Source organism: Eptesicus fuscus, chromosome 3 (genome assembly GCF_027574615.1).
Source record: "Eptesicus fuscus isolate TK198812 chromosome 3, DD_ASM_mEF_20220401, whole genome shotgun sequence".
In the NCBI taxonomy this organism is placed as follows: Eukaryota; Metazoa; Chordata; class Mammalia; order Chiroptera; family Vespertilionidae; genus Eptesicus; species Eptesicus fuscus.
In genome coordinates this window covers 112009366-112033530 of record NC_072475.1, presented here as the reverse complement: position 1 = coordinate 112033530, position 24165 = coordinate 112009366, and the positions used below count along the sequence as shown (strand labels likewise).

At 43.6% G+C, this 24165-nt stretch overlaps 1 protein-coding gene across 2 annotated transcripts in view; it reads right to left on the bottom strand.

Moving 5' to 3' along the window:
- The window catches only part of PLOD2 (procollagen-lysine,2-oxoglutarate 5-dioxygenase 2), a 253440-nt gene that overhangs the window by 137881 nt on the left and 91394 nt on the right, over positions 1-24165 (bottom strand). For both annotated transcript variants that reach the window (XM_054714121.1, XM_054714122.1), the window contains exons 2-3: positions 24034-24125; positions 13851-13987 (exon numbers count right to left, since the gene is read on the bottom strand). In XM_054714121.1, coding sequence (XP_054570096.1) covers positions 13851-13987; positions 24034-24125 — 229 coding nt within the window. The remainder of the gene's footprint in view (positions 1-13850; positions 13988-24033; positions 24126-24165) is intronic.

Sequence of the window (24165 nt, the reverse complement as noted above, 5' to 3'; positions counted from 1 at the left end):
AATGTTTACTCAAAAAACTAAATTCCCACAGTAAACAATCAGGTGTTTTTTATTTATTTTTTTTTGGGGGGGGAGGGAATACATACACACACACACACACGTAAACTCACATACATATGTATGTATACATACACACACATATACATACACATAAAATAAATTACTGTCATACAAGAGTACCATATATCAATCTAAATATATATCAACATCCAATGCTTCTTTTGCATGCAATCTGTTCCTTCCTCATTCCAACATATCCACTAACACACTCAGTAAATATTAATAAGAACATTTGAACTATTTGAAAAAATAAGTCATGCATTTCCTATGTAATTTCTAAAAGGCAGTGCAATATATTTAAGTAACAGCTAATGACTCAATCTTTCCTTCAAAAAGAGGGGGGAAGCAGTATAGAGATAGACAACTTGGATGTGTTTTGGCTTTCCTTCATCATAATATAATGAACTGTTCTCCATCACTAATGACAAAGTTCTTTATGTCTGCAAACTTTAATTGTCATCATTGCCAGAACGGAGAAGTCTATCAAATAAATCTGGCATAGTTTGTTAAAAGTATATCCATCATACTTGAAAATCTCTGCTTTCAGAAAAATTTTACTTTGTCTTTTTCATAAACTATGTAAGATAATATAAAATGTATGCATATTGGATATGTAACCTGAATTATGAGAGGCATAAAATATTTATTTTGTACAATAAAATAAGATAGAAATGTGATGAGCTGAAGAATAATATATATAAATTATACATATGACAATAAGAAAATCATAAAAATATTTTCACATTAGCAAACTAATCAATAAAGTCAACTTTCACAATTTTCTAAAAGTAGGTGATTCTAAGGAGATTATGCCAACATTAAAAAAATTTTTAAAACCTACATTTTTTGCCTGGTCGGCATGGCTCAGTATTTGAGCATTGACCTAGGAACAAGGAGGTCACAGTTTGATTCCTGGTCAAGGCACATGCATGGATTGTGGGCTTGGTCCCCAGTAGGGATCATGCAGGAGGCAGCCAATCAATGATTCTCTCTCATCATTGATATTTCTATCTCTCTCTCCCTCTCCCTTCCTTTCTGAAATCAATAAAAATATATTTAATAAAAATAAATAAATAGTAAAACCTACATTTTTCTTCCAAATTAGGTTTGCTCAGTTTTGTTTGCAGAATAGGTACAATATGAGAATTCCTTTAGGGTGGAAGCTATGTCTATCTCTTTTTCTGTAGTGATAAGTTCAATGCCTGGGTCAGTAACCAGCCAAAAGAAATGAATACTGGCTGATATGAAAGAGCATTATTTTCATAGTTTATAATCTAAATTCATTTTTAAATAATTTCAATCTTTGAGATTTAAAAAATTTTAATGTTTTTCTGCTTTTGTAATCATTTATTTCTCTAAATGAATGAAGAACAACCTTTAAAATTAGTATCAAAGCATCCACTTTATTTCTCCCTCTTGGAAGTTCAGTTTCTCCCTCTTTTACTGCAATTTACCTAATATTACTGATTCCTTGCTTCTACCCTGACAAAATGTAAATCAGGTACAGCCCCCAGCTTCACTGTCTGAAACATACAAACAATTACAATTAAATTTGGTAAGTGAATAAAGCTAGCAATATAGAATCAAAGTGATAAGGTACACACCCTAACAGCAAATATTTGTGTAACCAAGATTTTCAGCCTGGATCAATCTCCCAAATCAGAGCCACTCATAAAATGACCACAATAATGGCTTTCTTTTATATTCATTTTAATTCTACATAACTTTTGTATTGTAACATTGACTACCATTCTAGTTTAAGTGACATTCTAGTAGTCTTTTTTACTGCTATCATTAGTTAGCAATAGCCCATAAATTACAACGTTAATTTGATCATTTTTAAACAAATATAAACTGGGAGTTTCATACACCAAAATGCTTGAGTAGATGTTTCATAAAAAAAATAAAAAAATACTCTTTTTGGTGAGGCAAATAACCACCACTGAAAGGTCTTTCAAATATTTCATAAATTGGGAGTCTTTCAAAATGGAGCATATTTGCATTCTGATTAATGGTGTAATAGTGCCAAAAATATATAAATGTCTGCTCAGTCTAAATTTATCCTATCTAATAAAGAGGAAATGCGCAAATTGACCGTCACACTATAACAAGCCAGCTGCACCCACAGCAGAGGCACGGATCCCGTAACACAAGATGGCTGTGCCCAAAGCAGAGGCCCAGTTCCCTTAAAGAGCCTTAATGAGCAATCAGCAGGGACCTGAGGCTGCATGGTGCTGGGCTGGGGCAGGGACCCTGAGGCTGTGCCCCCCACCTGGCGGAGCTTGACAGGGGACCTCAGGCTGCACCGCCCGCCCCCCCCCCACCCCCAGTGCCAGGCTGGGGGACCTCAGGCTGCATCCCCCACCCAGCAGAGCTTGACGGGGGACCTCAGACTGCACCCCCTGCCCCAGCACCGGGCCAGGGGACCTGAGGCCGCACCCTGGTGCTGGGCCGGGGGACCTCAGGCCATGCCCCCGACCCAGGTGCCAGGCTGGAGGACCTGAGGCTGCACCCCCACCCTGGCGCCAGGGCCCCCCACTATGCGGGACTTGACGGGTGACCTTAGGCCACACCCCCCACCTGCAGGGCTTGACGGGGGACCTCAAGGTATGCACCCTGCCCTGGCCCGGGCCGAGGGACCTCAGGCTGTGCACCCCACCCCGGCACTGGGACAGAGGACCTGAGGCTGCGACCCCCTACCCAGTGAGGCTTGATGGCGGTGGGGCCGCCCAGGTCTGGATGTAGCCCTATGGGGTGGGGGGGTGCAGCTGGGTCTGGGTCTCGCACGATTTCAAGGCGCATGTGGGTGGGCAGGGACTTGACTCTGGTTCCCATGGCGCACCCCAGACTCTGACAAGAGGAAGATTTTCATATACATTTTACTAATTTTCTTTCATCTCTGACACTTCTGTTATAGAGAAAGGGCAAATAGCAGTATTAAAATATTTCCTCTAATTAATTCCCTTTGAATGTGCATGGATTTCGTGCACCGGGTCACTAGTATTCAAATAATTGCACCAACTTTATTTCAACTACTTTTCCTCTAAAGAATTTTCATAAGTCTAAAATAAAAAGAATAAAACAAATAACCAAAATTTTTATTAGACATTTATCTGAAACCCAAAAGGATTCTTCCACATACTTATTTTAGGATTTACCCTGCTGGTTTATATTTATCTTACTGTACTCATCCAATATAATAAAAGGCTAATATGCAAATAGACTGTACAGTGTGACAACCGAACAACAGAACAACCAGTCACTATGATGTGTGCTGACCACAAGGGGGCACACGTGGAACATGGAGGGTGTCGGCAGCAGGCGAGAGCACGAAACATGGCGGGTGTTGGCCATGGCGGGATGTTGGAGCAGGTCAGTGGGGACACCAGACGAAGGCGGGGAGCCTCTGGTGGTTGCTGAAAATGCTTTGCTCGCGCATGCCATGGTCCTGCCTGGCACTCACACCTGCTTCCGGCGCTGACCCCACTCGCACCTGTTACCAGCGCCAGAGCCACCACTCGCACATATTGCCAGTGCCGACCCTGCTCACACCTACAGCTGGTGCTGGAGCCACTGCTCATCCCTGCTGCCGGTGCCGGGCACCCAGTGCCGGTCCCGATTGCTCGGCGCTGTCAGCGGGTGCCAGTGGTGGCTGCTGGCCCTGATAGCACCTGAGGGCTTCTCCACCTCCCCCTGCTCCTGAGAGGCGATCGGGGCAGCAGCTACTGCTCACACCCACTGCTGGCGCCAGCCCCAATCACTCTGCATCATCAGCAGGTGCGAGTGGGGCTGGTGCTGGTGGCGGCAGGAGTGGGGCTGCCGGCTGACAGGGGACCAGGGGCCATGGTGGGAGGGGCTGGGCAGGGGCATGGAGGATGGACTGAGACCCGCCCCTGTGCCCACTGCAGCCTCGCGGCCCAAAGTTCCTTTCAAGATGCATGAATTCGTGCACTGGGCCCCTAGTCACAGAATAAGCTTGCAGAAATATTTAGTATGTATCACATTTATTCACAACTACTCAAATACTTCTTTTTACATACTATGATACCTATAATTCTTTGAAAAAAACCTGGTCATGCCTGGCTGGTGTGGCTCAGTGGTTGAGCACCCACCCATAAACCAAGAGGTCACCAGTTAGATTTCCAGTCAGGGCACATGCCTGGATTGCTGGCTCAATCACAGGTAGGGTGCATGCAGGAGGCAGCAATCCATGTATCTCTCTCATCAGTGTTCCTCTCTACACCTCTCCCTTCCTTTCTCTAAAATCAATAAAGACATATTAAAAATAAATAAGTAAGCCCAGCCTGCATAGCTCCGTGGTTGAGCATCGACCTATGAACATGGAAGTCATGGTTTGATTCCTGGTCATGGCACATGCCCAGGATTCAGGCTTGATCCCCAGTGTGGGGTGTACAGGAGCCAACCAATCAATGATTCTCTCTCATCATTGATGTTTCTCTCTCTCCCTCTCCCTGCCTCTCAGAAATCAATAAAAATATATTTAAAAATAATAAAAATGAAATTTAAAAACCTTGTCACTATATAATAATTAGGTCATTCAGTCACCAATGTGACTAGCAGAAAAGAAATATATGCTTTGGAAGATAATTCAAAAAGTAATGCAAAGTACCTTATTATACAACTCAAAATGCCCAGGTACCTTGTTTAAAGCAGTTTAAACAAATATTAGTTTTAACAAATAAAATTGTGCTCAAATTAATTCACAAAAGCCTATCTAAATGAGCTTCAAGAAATCCATCTGGAGTTTGGAAATGTCCTAAAATTGAGTATTGATGATAATTGCACAACTCTATAAATTTACCACAATTAATAAGTTTAACACTTAAAATTAGTGTGTCATGTATATAAATTATACTTCAAAAAGTTATTGTTTCAAAAAGGAGTTCCATTTTTAATTTTTTGAGGAAACTCCATACTGTTTTTCATAGTGGTTGCACCAGTCTGCATTACTATTAGCTGTGCAAGAGGGTTGTTTTTTTTTTCTGCATCCTCGCCAGCATTTGTTGTTTGTGGATTTGTTGATGATAGTCATTCTGAAAGGTGTGAGATGGTATCTCATTGTCATTTTGATGATTAGTGATTTTAAGCATGTTTTCATATGTCTCTTGGCCTTATGTATGTCCTCTTTCAAAAAGTATCTATTTAGGTCTGTTGCCCATTTTTTGATTGGATTGTTTGTCCTACTTTTGTTAAATAGTATGAGTTCCCTATACATTTTGGAGATTAAATCCTTATCAGCTATAACATTGGTAAATATGTTCTCCCATGCAATGGGTATTCTTGTTGTATTGCTTATGGTTTCTTATCCTATCTAATAAAAGAGTAATATGCAAATTAACCATCACTCCACTATAAAATGGCTGCCATAGCCACAAGATGGCGGCACCCAGTCCTCTTAGCCCCAGCGGAGTCCGCCCAGTAGCAGGAGTCCAGGGTGTCTGGCTGGGAGGCACCAGTGCCCACCGTGAGCCACGGGATCGCTGGCAAGTGGCAGCGGTTTGGGGGCGGGGGTCTCAGCCACCCCCAAGCTGCAGGATCCCCTGGCAAGCCGGGCTGAGACCCCTGCTCCAAAGCCTCAAGATCCCCTGGCAAGCCAGGGTGGCTTGGGGGCAGGGGTCTCAGCCTCCCCCAAGCTGCAGGATCCCCTGGCAAGCCGGGGATGCTGGGGGGCGGGGGTCTCAGCCACCCCCAAGCTGCAGGATCCCCTGGCAAGCCCGGCTGAGACCCCCACCCCAAAGCCTCGCAATCCCCTGGCAAGCCGGGGCGGCCCGCAAGCCACAGGATCCCCTGGCAAGTCGCAGGATCCCCTGGCAAGCCGGACTGAGACCCCCGCCCCCAAGCCGCAGGATCCCCTGGCCGGGCTGGCTGCCTGGGCTGGGGTCTCATGCTTGCAGGGCCGGGCACCCCCACTGCATGATCACCCAGCCAGTGGCAGCAGCCTGGGCTGGGGTCTCAGGCCAGGAGGGCGGTGCACCCCCACCATGCTATCTTCAGGCCAGCGAAGGCAGCCTGGGCTGGAGCCGTGCACCCCCACCGGGCTATCCCCAGCCAGGCTGAGATGGCAGCCTGGGCAGGGATCTCAGCCTGGATTGGCTGAGGCGGCAGCCTGGGCAGGGGTCTCAGCCTGGGCAGGGCTCAATCCCCTTCCAGTAGTGGCAGCCTGGGGTCTCAACCATTGAGTCACACCAGCCAGGCAGATATGGAGGAATCTTAAATGTTTTGTTGTTTTTTTATAATATATATTTTATTGATTTTTTTACAGAGAGGAAGGGAAATGGATAGAGAGCTAGAAACATCGATGAGAGAGAAACATCGATCAGCTGCCTCCTGCACACTCCCCACTAGGTATGTGCCCCCAACCAAGGTACATGCCCTTGACCAGAATCAAACCTGGGACCCTTGATTCTGCAGGCCAATGCTCCATCCACTGAGCCAAACCAGTTAGGACTGTCCAATATGCTAAAGAAAAAACCCTATCCAATAAAGAGGGAATATGCAAGGGAGGGCATTTGGGGGTGACTGGGGTATCAGGGGAGGGCAGTTAGGCATTGATCAGGCTGGCAGGGGAGTGGTAAGGGGATGACCAGGCTGGCAGGCAGAGCGGTTAGTGGCAATCAGGAAGGCAGGCAGGCAAGTAGTTGGGAGACATCAGTCCTAGATTGTGAAAGGGATCCCAGATTGGAGAGGGTGCAGGTTGGGCTGATAGACAACCCCCCCCCCGTGCACGAATTTCGTGCACCGTGCCTCTAGCCCTATATAATAAAAGGGTAATATGCAAATAGACCAAACAGCGGAACAACCGAACCACCAAATAACCCATCTCTATGACGGGTGATGACCACCGGGGGGGTGCGTGGAACATGGCAGGCGTCAGCAGCAGGCGGCAGAGCATGGAACGTGGCAGGCATTGGCCATGGCAGGATGGTGGAGCAGATGAGTGTGGTCTCCAGACCAAGGTGGGTCACTGGTTGCTGTCCTCAGGGGGAGCCTCTGGTGGTTACAGAAAATTCTTTGCTCCCGCACGCTGCAGTCCCACCCAGCGCTCACACCTGCTGCCAGTGCTGGGTCCTTTAGCACTCAATGCCAGTGCCAGAGCTGCCACTCACACCCACTGCGATACCTGGCACTGGTCCTGATCACTCGGTGCCCTCAGCAGGTAAGAGCGGAACTGGCACCGTCAGCGGGTGCAAGTGGCAGCTGCTGGCCCCGATCGCCCCTGAGGGCTTCTCCACCTACCCCTGCTCCTGAGGGGTGATCGGGCACCAGCTGCCACTTGCACCCACTGCTGGTGCCGGCCCCGCTCGTACCTGCTGCTGGTGCTGTCAGCGGGTGCAAGTGGGGCAGGTGCTGTCAGCACATGGGAGCAGCATCGGCAGGAGCAGGGCTGGTGGTAGACAGAGGACCAGGGGCTGGGGCAGGAGGGGTCAGGCGCGGGCATGGATCATGGGCCAAGACCCACCCCTATATCCACCGCAGCCTCGCGGCCCATAGTTTCTTTCAGGGTGCATTAATTCGTGCACTGGGCCCCTAGTCCTATATAATAAAAGCCTAATATGATAAGTGTCCAGTCATCCATTCAACCAATCAAAGTGTAATATACTAATAATATGCTAAAGCTACTCAACCACTTGCTATGATGTGCACTGACCAGTAGGGGGCAGACAGTTGACTGGTCAACCAGTCGTTATGACATGCACTGACCACCAGGGGGCAGGTGCTCCGACCAGCAGGTTAGCTTGCTTCTGGGGTCCGGCCAATCGGGGCTGAGCGACATGGGGCAGACATGCCCTGGAGCCCTCCCATGACCCCTCCCCGGTTGGCCAACCTCCCACATCCCTCCCTGGCACACATCATGCACCAGTGGGGTTGCTCGGCCTGGCCTGCACCCTCTCGCAATCCAGGACCCCTCAAGGGATGTTGGAGAGCCAGTTTTGGCCCGATCCCACAGGCAGGCTGAGGGACCCCACTGGCGCACAAATTCGTGCACTGGGCCTCTAGTTGTTTAAAGAAGCCTATCTAGACCATTAAGTACATAAATCTTTGTATTTTTTTTCATATAGTAGTTGCCCATACTTTCATAAAACTATCACAGTTGAATGGTCCAAAAAAAAATCATGTAAGAAATAGGAATTTGGAAGAAACCAAGATGGCGGCATAAGGTAAACACCTAATTGTTGCCTGCCACAACAATTTTGAAACTACAACTGGAAAACAGAGCGCACACCGTCCAGAACCACAGGAAAGCTGGCAGAGTGGAAAACCTACAACTACAGAAAAAAAGAGAGGGAGACGCTGAGCCACAGGAGCTGTGGAGGTGCGGAGATCCATGAGCGTGGAAAGGGCGGGCGGCTGAATATGCGGCAGGCTTGCTCGCAGCGCGCGGAGAGGGAGGGCAGCAGACGCTGCGTGGCTAGCTTTCTCATTTGGGAGAAAAACAAAACCTCCCGACTGCACTGAAATCCAGCTGCGGTCGGGGAGAAACTGGGCTGTTTGGCAGCGGACAAGGCTCGAAAGCTGCCTTCTCTCAGAGGCGCGCAGCCATTGATTAGGGCACAGAGAAACCGACCCTCTTAGGGCGGCGTGGACGGAAACCAAGTTTGTCTGCGCCATTCTGAGACTCCGCCCCATCCAAGCTGAGCACAGCCCTCCCAGTGACTGGATTTCTTGTTCGGGAGAAAAACAAAACCTCCGGTCTGCACTGAAATCCAGCCCCAGCTGGGGAGAAATTGGTCTGTTAGGCAGCGGGAGAGGCTCGAAAGCTGCCTTCTCTCAGAGGCGCGCAGCCATTAATTCTGGCATGGAGAAACCGCCCCTCTTAGGGCGGAGCAGACGGGAAACCAAAGCTTGTCTGCGCCACCCTGAGACTCCGCCCCATCCAAGCTGAGCATAGAAGCTCTCCCAGCGGAGACACTGCTGATCCTCACAGCCAACTGGCTTGGAGATCAACTCCCGCCAGTGATACCAACAATCCCAACCACTCTGAACTCCAGTTTCTGGGGACACGCAGGGGGACCCAGACGCCTACAGGACTCTCGGCCATCGGTCGGAGAGTGAGAGTGACTTTTCTGTTGGTGTGGATGACACCAGATTTCAACCACTCTCATAAGGGACACATTCAAGAGGCAGACTCAGTGAGCACCAAAGCCCTACTGTGTCTCCGGCACAGCAATTCTTCCGTTATAGACACAGCAGGCCCTCACAACCAATTGGACCGGAGGTCAATTCCTCCCAGTGTACCAACAGCAATCAGGGCTTTTAACTACACCAAGACTTTCCACTCAGCCCACAAAGGGGAGTACCAAGAGCGACCACCTAGGGTGATTGGGGAAGCTGAGCTACTGGCCCCTATAGGTCACTGACCACTCAAAGCCACTCCATTAACACAGGGAGGCAGCCAAAATGTGGAGACATCGAATTATGTCACAAGTAGGAGAGATAGATGAAAGCAAACTAATGGATGACACAGTGTTCAGAACCATATTTATAAGGTTACTCAAGAATCTTCTAAAAACCGCTGAGAAACTTGAAGAGACCTTCAAGGACCTAAATGAGAATACCAAAAAAAGGAAAAGGACCAGTCAGAAATTATGCATACACTGTCTGAAATAAAGAATATACAGAGTAGACCACTGCACCCCAAGAGTCAAACCAAAGATCTGGAATATGAGGAAGAAAAAAACACCCAACCAGAGAGGCGGAAAGAAAGAAGAATCCAAAAGTGTGAGGATAGCATAAGGAGCCTCCGGGATGGCTTTAAGCGTACCAATATCCGAATTTTTGGGGTGCCAGAAGAGAGAGAGCAAGATACTGAAAAACTAATTGAAGAAATAATGACAGAAAACTTCCCCTACCTGGTGAAAGAAATAGACTTACAGGTTCAGGAAGCGCACAGAACCCCAAACAAGAGGAATCCAAAGAGGACCACACCAAGACACATCATAATTAAAATGCCAAGGGCAAAAGACAAAGAGAGAATCTTACAAGCAGCAAGAGAAAAACCGTTAGTTACCTACAAGGGAGCACCCATACGACTGTCAGCTGATTTCTCAACAGAAACTATGTAGGCCAGACGGGAATGGCAAGAAATATTCAAAGTGATGAATAGAAAGAACCTACAACCAAGACTACTCTACCCAGCAAAGTTATCATTCAGAATTGAAGGGCAGATAAAGAGCTTCACAGATAAGAAAAAGCTAAAGGAGTTCATCACCACCAAACCAGTATTATATGAAATGCTGAAAGGTATTCTTTAAAAGGAGGAAAAAGAAGCAAAAAGTAAAGATAAAAATTATGAACAACAAATACATATCTATCAACAAGTGATTCTAAAAATCAAGTGAATTAAAAATCTGAGGAACAGAATAAACTGGTGAACATAATAGAATCAGAGGCATAGAATGGGAGTGGACTGATAATTCTCAGGGGGAAAGGGGTGTCTGTGTGGGGGGTATGGGAAGAGACTGGACAAAAATCATATACCTATGGATAAGGACAACGGGGGAGGAGGGAACCGGGTGATGGGGAGATATGGGGGGAAAAAAAGGAGAAACAATTGTAATAATCTGAACAATAAAGATTTATTTAAAAAAAAAGAAATAGGAATTTGTTTGATTTATTAAAATCAATGTATTCTGAATTCTAACCTTAAATAGATGTAAGCTTAATTAGATTAGCAATTATATTAAATAGAACGGGTATCTTATTTCAAATAATTTACAAACAACCTAATTCATTCATAATAATTTTCAATTGTATTGATGATTTTGTACATAATACTTTTTAAAAAGGGAGTTATTTTTTTAAAAAATAGAGAAAAAAGCTCTAAAGTGGCACAACTGTCCATCCCTCTTTTCCTTGATTACTTGCTTATCATTGCTAGATTTTTCCAGGACAGAGGTGGTTGATAAAGAAAATGTTAATGATTCTTCTTAGACAATGTCTTGGCTTGGGCGAGGCTGCATGTTTTCAGTTAGCTGGCTATTCTCACAGAGAAAGATGTCAGAAATATTGTCTATTTGGTTCACTAATATAGTTTAACACTAATAATGCCTGGTACACAGTGACTTTCCATTAAAATTTTGTTACAGTCTTTTTTACCAAGTGGGATCTTAAAGTATCCTATATAATAAAAGGGTAATATGCAAATTGACTCTAATGGGGGAATAACTGGTCACTATGATGTGCACTGACCACCAGGGGGCAGACACTCAGCACAGGAGCTGCCCCCTGGTGGTCAGTGCACTCCCACAGGAAGAGCTCCCCACAGCCACAAGCCAGGCTGATGACTGCAAGTGCAGCGGTGGTGGGAGCCTCTCCTACCTCCTCGGCATCGCTAAGGATGTCCGACTGCAGCTTAGGCCCACTCCCCCTGGGGAACCGCAGTCAGACATCCCCCGAGGGCTCCCGGGCTGCCTAAGCTGTCCCTCCAGGGATCGGGCCTAAGCTGTCCCTCCAGGGATCGGGCCTAAGCTGGCAGGTGCATATCCCCTGAGAGGTCCCGGACTGCGAGAGGGTGCAGACTGGGCTGAGGGACATCCGTCTACTCATCTAAATAAACAAATGTAACCTCAAGGAGTCTTCAGGTATCTCTGTGTCCCTTCCCTCATTAGAAACAAATTGGCTCCTTATTAAACCAGTTTCTTTCAAGTCTAAATCTTAGAGAAGGGTGACTGGACAGGGTATGGGATAGGTGGGTAAAGACAGAGCGAAAGTTCTTTCTAAAACCATCACTAATATGTGATAGGTAATTTTTACAAGAAGACTCTACCTCAAGGTCAAAATCGAAACCTACATGTGGCAAGTTCAAGCTTACCAAAATGGTTGTTTGAAATCCACAGTGATTTTCAACCAAAACACACTTACAATATAATCTAAGCACATTATAAGCTTCCTACTCTTTTGCCAAGGATAAAAATATCCTATCTAATAAAGAGGTGATATGCAAATTGACCATCACTCCAACGCACAAGATGGCTGCCGCCATATGGTCAAAGATGGCTGCCCCCATGTGGACACAAGATGGCCACCACAAGATGGCTGGCAGGGGAGGGCAGTTGTGGGCGATCAGGCCAGCAGGGGAGGACAGTTGGGAGGGACCAGGCCTGAAAGGGAGGAGAGTTGGGGTAGAATCAGGCCTGCAGGGGAGGACAGTTGGGGGGAACCAGGCCAGCAGGGGAGGGAAGTTGGGAGGAACCAGGCCAGCAGGGGAGGGCAGTTGAGGGAACCAGGCCTGCAGGAGAGGGCAGTTGGGAGGGACCAGGCCAGCAGGGGAGGGCAGTTGGGGGCAACTGGGCCAGCAGAGGAGGACAGTTAGGGGTGACTGGGCCTGCAGGAGAGGGCAGTTGGGGGCAACTGGGCCAGCAGAGGAGGACAGTTAGGGGTGACTGGGCCTGCAGGAGAGGGCAGTTGGGGGGGACCCAGGCCTGCAGGGGAGGGCAGTTGGGGGGGACCAGGCCTGAGGGGCAGGGCAGTTGGGGGGACCCAGCCCTGCAGCAGAGGGCAGTTAGGGGCAATCAGGCCGGCAGGGGAGCAGTTAGGCATCGATCAGGCTGGCAGGGGGGTGGTTAGGGGGTGATCAGGCTGGCAGGCGGAAGCGGTTAGGATCAATCAGGCAAGCAAGCAGGTGAGCGGTTGGGAGCCAGGAGTCCTGGATTGTGAGAGGGATGTCCGACTGCCCGGTTAGGCCTGATCCCACCAGGATAGGGCCTAAACGGGCAGTCGGACATCCCTCGAGGGGTCCCAGATTGGAGAGGGTGCAGGCTAGGCTGAGGGACACAACCCCCCCCCCCACCGTGCACGAATTTCGTGCACCGGGCCTCTAGTATTTAATAATAGAAATATCCCAATACACAAGCTAACATCAGCTATACTACATCTCATGTTGCAAGAATAGGTAACTATAAGCAGGACTTATTTTTTTGTGTGTACCAGGTATTAGGAAAATTTTAGAGGTGCAAGTATATAGACCCTTTCAAAACTTTTAAGTGTTGATGGCATTAGGAGTTCACTACATATATTTTCCTCTCAAAATAGATGCCTTTGCTATTTACATATTTGCATAAAAAGCATTAGTCTTACTTTCATCTGCAATAATTTGTGGTTTTAGATGTTCAAATTGTAGTAGAGATATTAAGAAACTTTCCTAAGTTAGAGGAGAAAGTGCATGGGGGTTTCAAGTGAGCAATCAATGACCAAAACATAAAAATGTTAAAAAGATAGAGAAAGTGGAAAAATGTGGCAACCACTAGTGCCTCATTACCAGATGACATTATTAAAAACATGTAGGAAGGTAAATAAAGACAGTAGAGACTTAAAATTAAATAGAAGCAAAGTAGAGCCACATATAAAAAGATATTTACACATTGGAAAGGCTTTTCTCTTTCAATAAACACAGGTTTTTTTATTTCTCTGTTACAACTTTACATGATCTATTTCCTCCTGGTTGACCAGAATCCCTTGAGTTACTCTCCTCAATAGAAAAGCTTAGCATGATCTTTACTCTTTCTCTAAATTAAGATTAAGACACAAATTTCACAAAAGTGTTAGCTCATGCCATGTTTTCTCATTGGTATTTATGGTAACTCATCAGATTTGATCATATTACATAACTATGTCAGACAGTGGTTTTATAATTATGAGTAAAACCTACTTCTTAAAACAATGATTCCTTGTGAATAAAATGATTTAATATGTAATTTATACATATGCATTTCAACTCTTTTTAAAAATAATTTAATGTAGACTTAAAAATCATAAGTTATTTTTCTTACCATTCAGTAAACAAGACAATCAGATCCTCATGACTGGCATAATGTTCCATAACTTCTTTCATTAATCTTACTTTTTGGCCTCCTCCAATGCTATTAATTCCATCACCACCTCTCCATTCTTCTCCTTGACCAAGGACCTATAAATAAAATCAACATTTCATCCCTGAGCAAAATTTCAAATGATAGTACCATAAAAATTGTAAGTCATCAGTATCTTACATAGTATTACACAATAACCACTTTTTAAACATTTCACTAAATCATAAAACGAGAAAGCAAACAACGTGATACCTAAGTCAGATAATAATTCTTTAATGTTTTCCACCCCATAAAAATGCCATTCCCAATTTTATCATTCCGAAGTAGACTCTAATCTGGGAGAGGGGTGGGAGGTGGGGTGTCACAGAAAGTATTTCTCATATTTTATTTCTATTTGTCCAGATTTTTAAAAAAATGAAGAGAGTTTCCATAACACTTTTCAATAGGGCAAAAAATCAATATGAGAAACACTGAAAGCCCTTAAAGCTCAGTGACTCCTGATGGGGCCACAGACAGTTTTCCTACTGAACCAGAATGGGTTTATGAGGGAAACACAAGGGGTGGGGGCATCAGTCAAATATTCCCTTCTTTATACATGACCCTCAAAAGCTTATCCGTAACTCATCTATGCAAGAAAATGCCTGAGCACAATTAATCAAAACTACACTTGGAGCTGTTCTCAATAAGCAGATCCCTCCTGGATTAAAAGTGCAAGGTGACACAATGAGCCTAGCTGTGAGGGAGCAAGAAGTATATGTGCCCCTCCCCCAAACATAAACCTTGTATCATTGTTTCATCTGAAGATTGAAATTCTCAAAATAATGATATACTTGCAGATTTTTGAAATTAAGGTGGAATGAAATAAAAAATAAATACAAAAGAAAAGGATAAAATAAATTTAGAAAATAAATAGTATTAGTTTCAATTTTACTTAACATTGAACCAAATATAAATCTGGTTGGCAAAGTCCATGGGCTCCCAGCCTTACCTCTCTAGTTATCACTTCATGAAGGTTGGAGGAAAAAGGTTAACCAAGAAAACAAACTGATGTGAATCTGGATTAATACTGAGGCTAGTCTAGTAGATATTTTAGTTTTGGCCCTAAAATCTGGCCTCCTGCCAGGCCAGTGTGGTTCAGTGGTTGAGTATTGACCCATGAACCAAGAGGTCATTGGCTCGATTCTCAATCGGGACACATGCCCGAGTTGTGAGCTCCATCCCCAGTAGGGGTCATGCAGGAGGCAGCCAATCAATGGTGTTTCTCTCTCATCAATGTTTCTATCTAAAATCAATGAAAACATTTTTTTTAAAGTGGGCTTCTGCCCTGGCTGGTGTGCTTGGTGGTTAATGTGATAGCCTGTGAATGGAAGGATTTCAAGTTCAGTTCCCAGTCAAGAGTATGTATGTACCTGGGTTGCAGTTTCCATCCCCTGTTGGGGCATATGTGGGAGACAACCAATCGATGTGTCTCTCACATCAATGTTTCAATGTTTCAATGTTTCTCTCCCTCCCTCCCCCTCCTTTCCTCCCTCCCTTCCTCTCTCTCTCTCTCTCCCTTCCTCCCTCCCTTCCTCCCTCCCTCCCTCCCTCCCTCCCATTTTCCCTCAATCCCTCCCTCCTATACTTCCACTCTCTAAAAATCAATGGAAAATATATCCTCTGATATGGATTACCAACAACAACAACAAAAAGTGGCCTCCTCTTGCCTGGAGATTTACTAGTATTATACTTTGATTCCACAGCCCTCTTGGACTTCTCCGATACCACAGTAATACCGTGCCCACTATAGTAGGCTCAATTGTGTTTGATTTTCTCCTTTCATTCCACTAAATCAGTGTATCAAACTAGACCCTGCATCTGAATCACATGGAGGGCTTGTTAAAGCACAGATTTCCACATCCTGCTCCCAGAGTTCCTGATTCGGCAGGTCTCGGGTGGCATCTGAAAAATCATTATTTCTATTTCCCAGATGATGCTAATGAACTCTGAGAACCATTGCATTTATAATGGGAAGACAGGAGGATCAAATCTCCAGTCAGTTGAATAGGACTGGGGTTCAAGATTTGATGTTATAGCTTCTTACCCTAGGCCCTTAAAAACTGCAGTGTGAAGTGGTATCTCATTATACTTTTGATTTGCATTTCCCTAATAGCTAGTGAAGTTGAACACCTTTTAATTTATCTGTTAGAGTCTAGGGCAAGTTTTCCTTACCCATAAGCAAAGTAGTATCTAACTTGCATAGTTCATTTAATGAATCAAGAACACACCATATATAAAGTTCCTAACATGGTACATCACCCATAAGAAACATACCTTGCTCTCCCCAGCCTGAACTCTAAAGCTGCCCTCATTGTATTTCAGCATTATTTTCCCCTGATTTTTCTGTTACTCCCATATGCCTCCTATCAGTGCATTCTACTATACTAGTATTTCTTCTCTATCCTAACAAACTTACAACATCGTTCTCATTTATCCTGCATTAAACCTCTTGTTAATACTAGATCTCTTTTCCAGAAAATTTCAACCTCTTTATCAACTGTTCTATATTAACATCTGTACCTAGATTTCCAGTGGCAGCAAAGTCTACCTTCTTTTTTAAAAAATTCTTTATTGTTTAAAGTATTACTTAAGATGCCTTTTTCCCCATTGACCACACCCTGGACAACCCCACCCACCAGCACATGCTCTCACTCCCTGTCTGTGTCCATTGGTTATGTTCATATGCATGCATACAAGTCCTTTGATTAATCTCTTACCCCCTGCACCCCCCCAACTTCCCTCATAGGTTGGATAGTCTGTTCAATGCTTCTATGACTCTGGTTCTGTTTTTGTTCATCAGTTAATGTTGTTCATTATATTCCACAAATGAGTGAGATCATGTGATATTTATATCTTTCTCTAACTGCCTTATTTCGCTTAGCATAATGCTCACAAGTTCCATCCATACTGTTGCAAATGATAAAAGTTCCTTCTTTTTTACAGCAGCATAGTATTCCATTGTGTAGATGTACCACAGTTTTTTAATCCACTCATCTGCTGATGGGCACTTAGGGTGTTTCCAAATCTTGGCTATTGTAAATTGTGCTGCTATGAACATAGGGGTGTATATATCCTTTCTGACTGATTTTTCTGTTTTCTTGGGATATATTCCTAGAAGTGGGATTACTGGGTCAAAAGAAAGTTACATTTTTAATTTTCTGAGAAAACGACATGGTTTCCACAGTGGCTGCACCAGTCTACATTCTCACCAGCACTGCAAGAGGGTTACTTTTTCTCCAAATCCTCACCAGTACTTGTCCTCGTTGCTTTGTTGATGATAGCCATTCTTACAGGTGTGAGATGGTACCTTACAGTTGTTTTGATTTGCTTCTCTAGAATGATAGTGACTTTAAGCAACCTATATAATAAAAGGCTAATATGCAAATTATCCCCTCAACTAGGAGTTAGACCATGAGTTCAACTGGGAATTCGACCAGAAGGTGGGGCCGGTCGGCCAACCACCCACAGTCCCTACCCCCCACAGACCCTGCCCCCGATCGGCTCTCCCCACCACCATCAGGAGCGGGGCTGGCCAACTGCCTGCAGCCCCTCCCCTGGCCAGCCCCACACACGATTGCCTCCCCCAACCCTGATTCTGGACGGGCCTGCCCGCCAACCACCCACAGCCCCTCCCCCAGTAGGCCCGCCCCAATCAGCCCCTATCAGAGCAGGCCGGCCAGACCCCACCCATTCACGAATTCCAGCACTAGGCCTCTAGTGTTTTCATATGTCTCTTGGCCTTCTATATGTTCTCTTTTGAAAAATGTCTATTTAGGTCCTTTACCCATTATTTGATTGGATTGTTTATCTTCCTTTTGTTAAGTTATATGAGTTCTCTGTAAATTTTGGAGATTAAACACATACTGGATATAACATTGGGAAATAGGTTCTCCCATGAAGTGGGTTTTCTTATTGTTTTGGTGATGGTTTCTTTGCTGTGCAGAAACTTTTTATTTTGATGTAGTCCCATTCGTTTATTTTCTCCTTAGTTTCCATTGCCCTAGGAGCTATATTGGTAAAGACATTGCTTCAACAAATGTCTGCTATTTTGCTGCCTATAGCTTCCTCTAAGATTTTAATGGTTTCCCATCTTACGTTTAAGTCCTTGATCCATTTTGAGTTTACTTTTGTGTTTGGTGTAAGTTGGTGGTCTAGTTTTATTTTTTGCATGTATCTGTCCAATTTTCCCAATGCCATTTATTTATTTATTTTTCTTTATTCATTAAGGTATTATATATGTGTCTTATCACCCCATTGACCCCCCACCCCCAACTCATGCCCTCACACCCCTGGTGTCTGTGTTCATTGGTTAGGCTTATATGCATGCATACAAGTCCTTTGGTTGATCTCTCCCTCTTACGCTCACCCTCCCTTACCTTCCCTCTGAGGTTTGAGCATCTGATTGATGCTTCTCTGTCTCTGGATCTGCTTTTGCTCATCAGTTTATGTTGATCATTATATTCCACAAATGAGGGAGATCATGTGATATTTATCTTTCTCTGACTGGCTTATTTCACTTAGCATAATGCTCTCCAGGTCCATCCATGCTGTTGCAAATGGTAAGAATTCTTTCCTTTTTACAGCAGCATAGTATTCCACTGTGTAGCTGCACCACAGTTTTTTAATCCACTCATCTGCTGATGGGCACTTAGGCTGTTTCCAAATCTTAGCTAGGGTGAATTGTGCTGCTATGAACGTAGGGGCCCCACCATTTATTGAAGAGACTGTCTTGACTCCATTGTATGCTCTTGCCTCCTTTGTCAAATATTGAGCATAATGGCTTGGGTCTATTTCTGGGTTCTCTGTTCTGTTTCATTGGTCTATATGTCTGTTCTTGTGCCAGTACCAGACAGTTTTGAGAACAGTAGCTTTGTAGTATAGCTTGATATCTGGTATTGTGATCCCTCCAACTTTGTTCTTCTTTCTCAAGATTGCTGCAGCTATTCGGGGTCTTTTTTTATTCCAGATGAATTTTTGGAGAGTTTGTTTTAAATCTCTGAAATACACCGTTGGCATTTTAATGGGGATTGCATTGAGTCTATAGATTGTTTTGGGTAGTATGAGCATTTTAATGATGTTGATTCTACCAGTCCATGAACATGGTATATTCTTCCATTTGTTTATGTCTTCCTCTATCTCTTTTTTCAGAGTACTATAATTTTCTGAGATCAGGTCCTTTACCTCCTTGGTTAAATTTATTCCTAGGTATCTTAATTGCTTTTTTGCAATGGTAAATGGGATTGGTTTTTTAGTTTCTCTTTCTGTGAGTTCATTATTGGTGTATAAAAAAGCCATAGATTTCTGGGTGTTAATATTGTATCCTGCTCCATTGCCAAATTCATTTATTAAGTCTAGTAGTTCTTTTATGGAGTCTTTAGGGTTTTCTATGTACAGTATCATGTCATCTGTGAATAATGAGATTTTTTCATCTTGTTTTCTAATTTGGATACCTTTTATTTCTTCTTCTTGTCTGATCGCTATGGCGAGCACTTCCAGTACTATGTTGAACAGGAGTGGTAAAAGTGGGCATCCCTGTATTGTTCCTGTTCTTAGGGGAAATGGATTTAGTTTTTGCCCACTGAGTATAATGTTGGCTGTAGGTTTGTCATATTAAGGCCTTTACTATGTTGAGGTATGAGCTCTCTATTCCCACTCTGCTGAGAGTTTTTCTCAGAAAAGGGTGTTGGATTTTGTCAAATGCATTCTCTGCATCAATTGATATGATTATGTGATTTTTGTCTCTCAATCTGTTTATGTGATGTGTCATGTTTATTGGTTTTCAGATATTGTGCCAGCCTTGCATCCCTGGAATAAATCCCACTTGGTCATGATGTATGATCTTTCTTATATAATGCTGATCCGATTTGCTAAAATTTTGTTGAGGATTTTTGTATCTGTTCATCAGGGACATTGGCCTGTAATTCTCTTTCTTTGCAGTGTCGTTATCTGGTTTTGGTGTTAGGATAATGCTGGCTTCATAGAAAGAGCTTGGAAGTGTGCCTTCCTCTTGCATTTTTTTGAATAGTCAGAGGAGGATAGGTTTTAGTTCTTTGAATGTTTGGTAAAACTCCCATGTGAAGCCATCCAGTCCAGGGCTTTTGTATCCTGGATGCTTTTTTTGTTTTTGTTTTGCTTTGTTTTTTTTTGTGGGGGTTTTTTGTGGTTTTTTTTTTATCACTGCTTCAATTTCTTCAGTGGTTATCGGCCTATTCAGGTATTCTTATTCTTCCTGATTGAGTTTTGGGAGCTAGTACTTTTCTAAAAATATGTCCATTTAATCAAGGATGCCCAGTTTGTTGGAGTAGAGTTGTTTGTAGTATATTTTTACAATCCTTTGTATGTTTGTGGGATCGGTTGTTACTCCCCCGTATCATTTCTGATTTTGTTTATTTGGGGCCTCTCTCTTTGTTTCTTGATGAGCCAGGCTAGAGGTTCATCAATCTTGTTTATCCTTTCAAAGAACCAGGTCTTGGTTTCATTGATCTTTTGTATTTTTTTTTTTTTGTCTCTATGTTGTTTATTTCCTTCCTCCTACTTACTCTGGGCTTTTCTTGTTGCTCTCTTTTTAATTAAGTTCCAGGGTTAGACAATTTATTATCATTTTTTCTTATTTTTTGAGGTAGGCCTGTAGAGCTATGAACTTCCTTCTCAGGACTGCTTCCACTGTGTCCCATAGATATTGGATTTTTGTGTTTTCGTTGTCATTTGTTTTCAGGATTTTAAATGTCTTCTTTGATCTCTTTGGTAACCTTATCATTGTTTAATAGTATGCTATTCAGCCTCCAAGTGTTTGAATATTTTAAATTGTTTTTATTATAGTTGATTTATAATATTATGCCACTATGGTCTGAGAAGATGCTTGACATGATTTCTATCTTTTTGAATTTGGGGAGACTTTGCTTGTGACCTAATATGTGGTCTATCTTTGATAATTTCCCATGTGCACTTGTTGAGAAATTATATTCCATAGCTCTGGGGTGAAATGTTCTGGAGATGTCAATTAAGTCCATCTGTTCTAGTGAGTGATTTGGGATTGCTGTTTCTTTCTGATTTTTTGTGCAGAGGATTTATCCAGCGATGCCAGTGAGGTATTAAAGTTGCCTACTAGGATTGTATTGTTGTCAATCTCCCCCTTGATTTCTTCAGAAGCTTTTTTTTTTTATTTGGGTACCCCTGTATTGGATGCATATATGTTTACTAGAGTTATAACTTCTTGTTGTGGTGGTCCCTTTAGTATTATGAAGTGGCCTTCCTTGTCTCTTGCTATGGCCTTCACTTTGAAGTCCATTTTGTCTGATATAAGTATTCCTACCCCAGCTTTTTTTTCATTTCCATTTGCCTGACAGATATTTTTCAATCCCTTCATTCTCAGTCTGTGTGAGTCCCTTGTTCTGAGGTGGGTCTCTTGTAGATAGCATATATATGGATCATGCTTTCTTATCCATTCAGCCAATCGATGTCTTTTGATTGGAACATTCAATCCATTTACGTTAAAGGCTATTATTGATAGGCACTTGTTTGTAGCTATTTTTATTTTTTGTTCCTGTGTTCCTACTTCTCTTTTTATTTCTTCTTTTACAACAGTCCCTTTAGCATTTCTTGTATTGCTGGCTTGGTAGTGATAAACTCCTTTAGACTTATATTATCTGTGAAGCTCCTGATTTCCCCTTCAATTTTGAATGGTAGCCTTGCTGTATAGCGTCTTCTGGGACTCAGGCCCCTGCCTTGTATCACTTTGTATACTTCCTTTCATTCCTTTCTAGCCTGATGTGTTTCTGTTGAGAAATCTTTTGATAATCTAATGGGAGATCCTTTGTAGGTAACTCTCTGTCTCTCTCTTGCAGCCTTTAAGTTTCTCCCTTTGTCATTAACATTTGCCATTGTAATTACGATTGTTTTGGTGTGGGTCTTTTTGGGTTCATCTTGTTTGGGACTCTCTGTGCTTGTGTGACTTTCTTCTTCCCCAAATCAGGGAAGTCTTCTAACATTATTTCTTCAAGTAGGTTTTCTAACCCTTGTTCTTCTCATCGTTTCTGAACCCCTATTATATGTGTTTCATGTTTTCTCAAAGCTTCCTTAGGCTCTCCTTCTACCTTTTAATTTTTTTCTCCAATTGTAGTTCAGATTGGAAGTGTTTTGCTGCCCTGTCTTCTAAATCACTAATTCAGTCATCAACTTTCTCTAGTCTACTGTTGAAACCTTCCATAGTAGTTTTTATTATAGCTGTACCACTCTTTATTTCCTCTTGATTCTTACATAAGTTGTTGATTTTCTAATCCATTTGGTTTATGAACTGTATGGCCCTTATTCTGAATTATTTTTCTGACAAATTGCATGCCTCCATTTCATTTAGGTCATTTTCTGGTGATTCCTTCTTTCTGTTTTTTGGGGGTTGTTTTTTTGTCTCCCCATTTTTGCTCTTACCAAAGGATCCAGGCGTTGAGTCACATTGGGCCTGTGACTACAGTGGCCAGTTTGGCGGTGGTTTGCACGGTCACCAGGGTTTGGGTCGATGCATCAGGCTTGGCCACAATTTGTGTGGTCACGGTGCCTGGGGCTGCAGTGTGAGGCACCCAGTAGGACTTGGCTGCCTACATTGGTTGCAACGCAGAGGGTTGCTGCCTCAGGTGTGGCAACGGCTAGCATCTGGGCTTGCTGCTTGATGTACTGGGGTTGCTTAGTAGGGCGTGGCTGCTCACACTCAGTTGCAGTGCCTTGGGTTGCTGCGTCAAACTTGGCGGCAGCTACTGCAGTTGTGGCGTATGGGGTTGCTGCATAAGGCTTGGGTGTTCGTATGCAGATGGGATTCCTGGGGTTGCTGTGTAAGGCTTGGGTTTTTGTGCATGAGCAGGTCGCCTGGGGTGGCTGTGTAAGTTGTGGCTGTTTGCACGTAGTCGCTATGCTCAGGTCATGACGCTCCAGAACTCACAGAAGCCTGCAGGCAAGGAGACGGGAGTCTCGGGGTTCATGGGCCTGTATCCGAGGCAGCATATCCCTGGCTGGAGTTGCTGTAGGGTACCGGGTGGTGTATGAGGACACCCTGGGTGGATGTGAGACTGGGCTCCCAGTCACAGCAGCTCTCCCCTTCAAGATGGTGTGTTCTCTGTGACAGAGCCAGCCGCCCCGGGAGAGACTGCAGTGGTAGCAGAGGCTGCCAGGCTAGGGGAGCCTGGTCCACCATCCCCCAAAAGTCCTGTGGAATCTAACTGTCCCTCACTCACACACACACATGCCACACATCTACATGCTCCCCTTTAGCTCCCTCACTCACTCACACTCTCTCCCAAAGTCTACCTTCTTTCTACATTACATACTGGAACAGCTAATTTTTTCCCTAGGCAAAGCCCCGTGCCACCCTTTTAAGGTTTTTGGTTTTTTCTTTTTTTTAATAAATATTTTAATTTGTTTGTTTGGTTGTTTTCCTACCTGGGATTCCTCCCCACTCTCCTCTTACTTGTGGGAAAAAAAAAAACTGGCTGACAGATCCTCATTCTATTAAAAAATAAGTTAAAAAAGCCAACAAAAACAAAAGGCTTTTCACACCTCAGTTTACTAGTTCTACCAAATTCTTCAGGTTTCTTTTCATCATTTATCAATGAGATATTCCCCTGGAGATGTCTTCTAAAGCCTTTTTATATTTTTTATATTTTTATAACATTCCCAAACTCCCCTAAAACGAACAAAATACAGAAGAAGCAATTCTCCATAAGTGAAAGAAAAGGCATCCCCTTTAGTCATGTTTCCAATTCTTTATAACAAATATACTAAAGCAGACAAAAAAATTACTGTCAAATCTTAGTTATGTTGTACTTACACATGACATCCCACCAAAGAAATATAAATATATAAACGTATTTTCTGTTATTGTATAAACATGTTTATACAAAGCATTGGCAAATACTAAGAAATTATTGTCTGAGTGGCAGAGTATTAATAAGGCCAAAATGTATCTTTAAAACAATCAAGCATATATAAATTTTAATAGCAACTATGTAACCAAATTTCACCTTCCTCCTTTGGATTACACTTCCCGTTGTTACTATTGTTATAAAAATGTACTTAGGCACATATTTTAACATCTCCATGAATTAAAGTTATACCATACCTTCACAGTATAATTGAAGTATTTGGCTGACTGCATGAACCGATGAAATCCATCACTTTCTCTCGTTGCTACAGTTATAACTAATAATTTATCTGCAAAGATAGAAGAAAATATCATAAGATGGTTTACCAA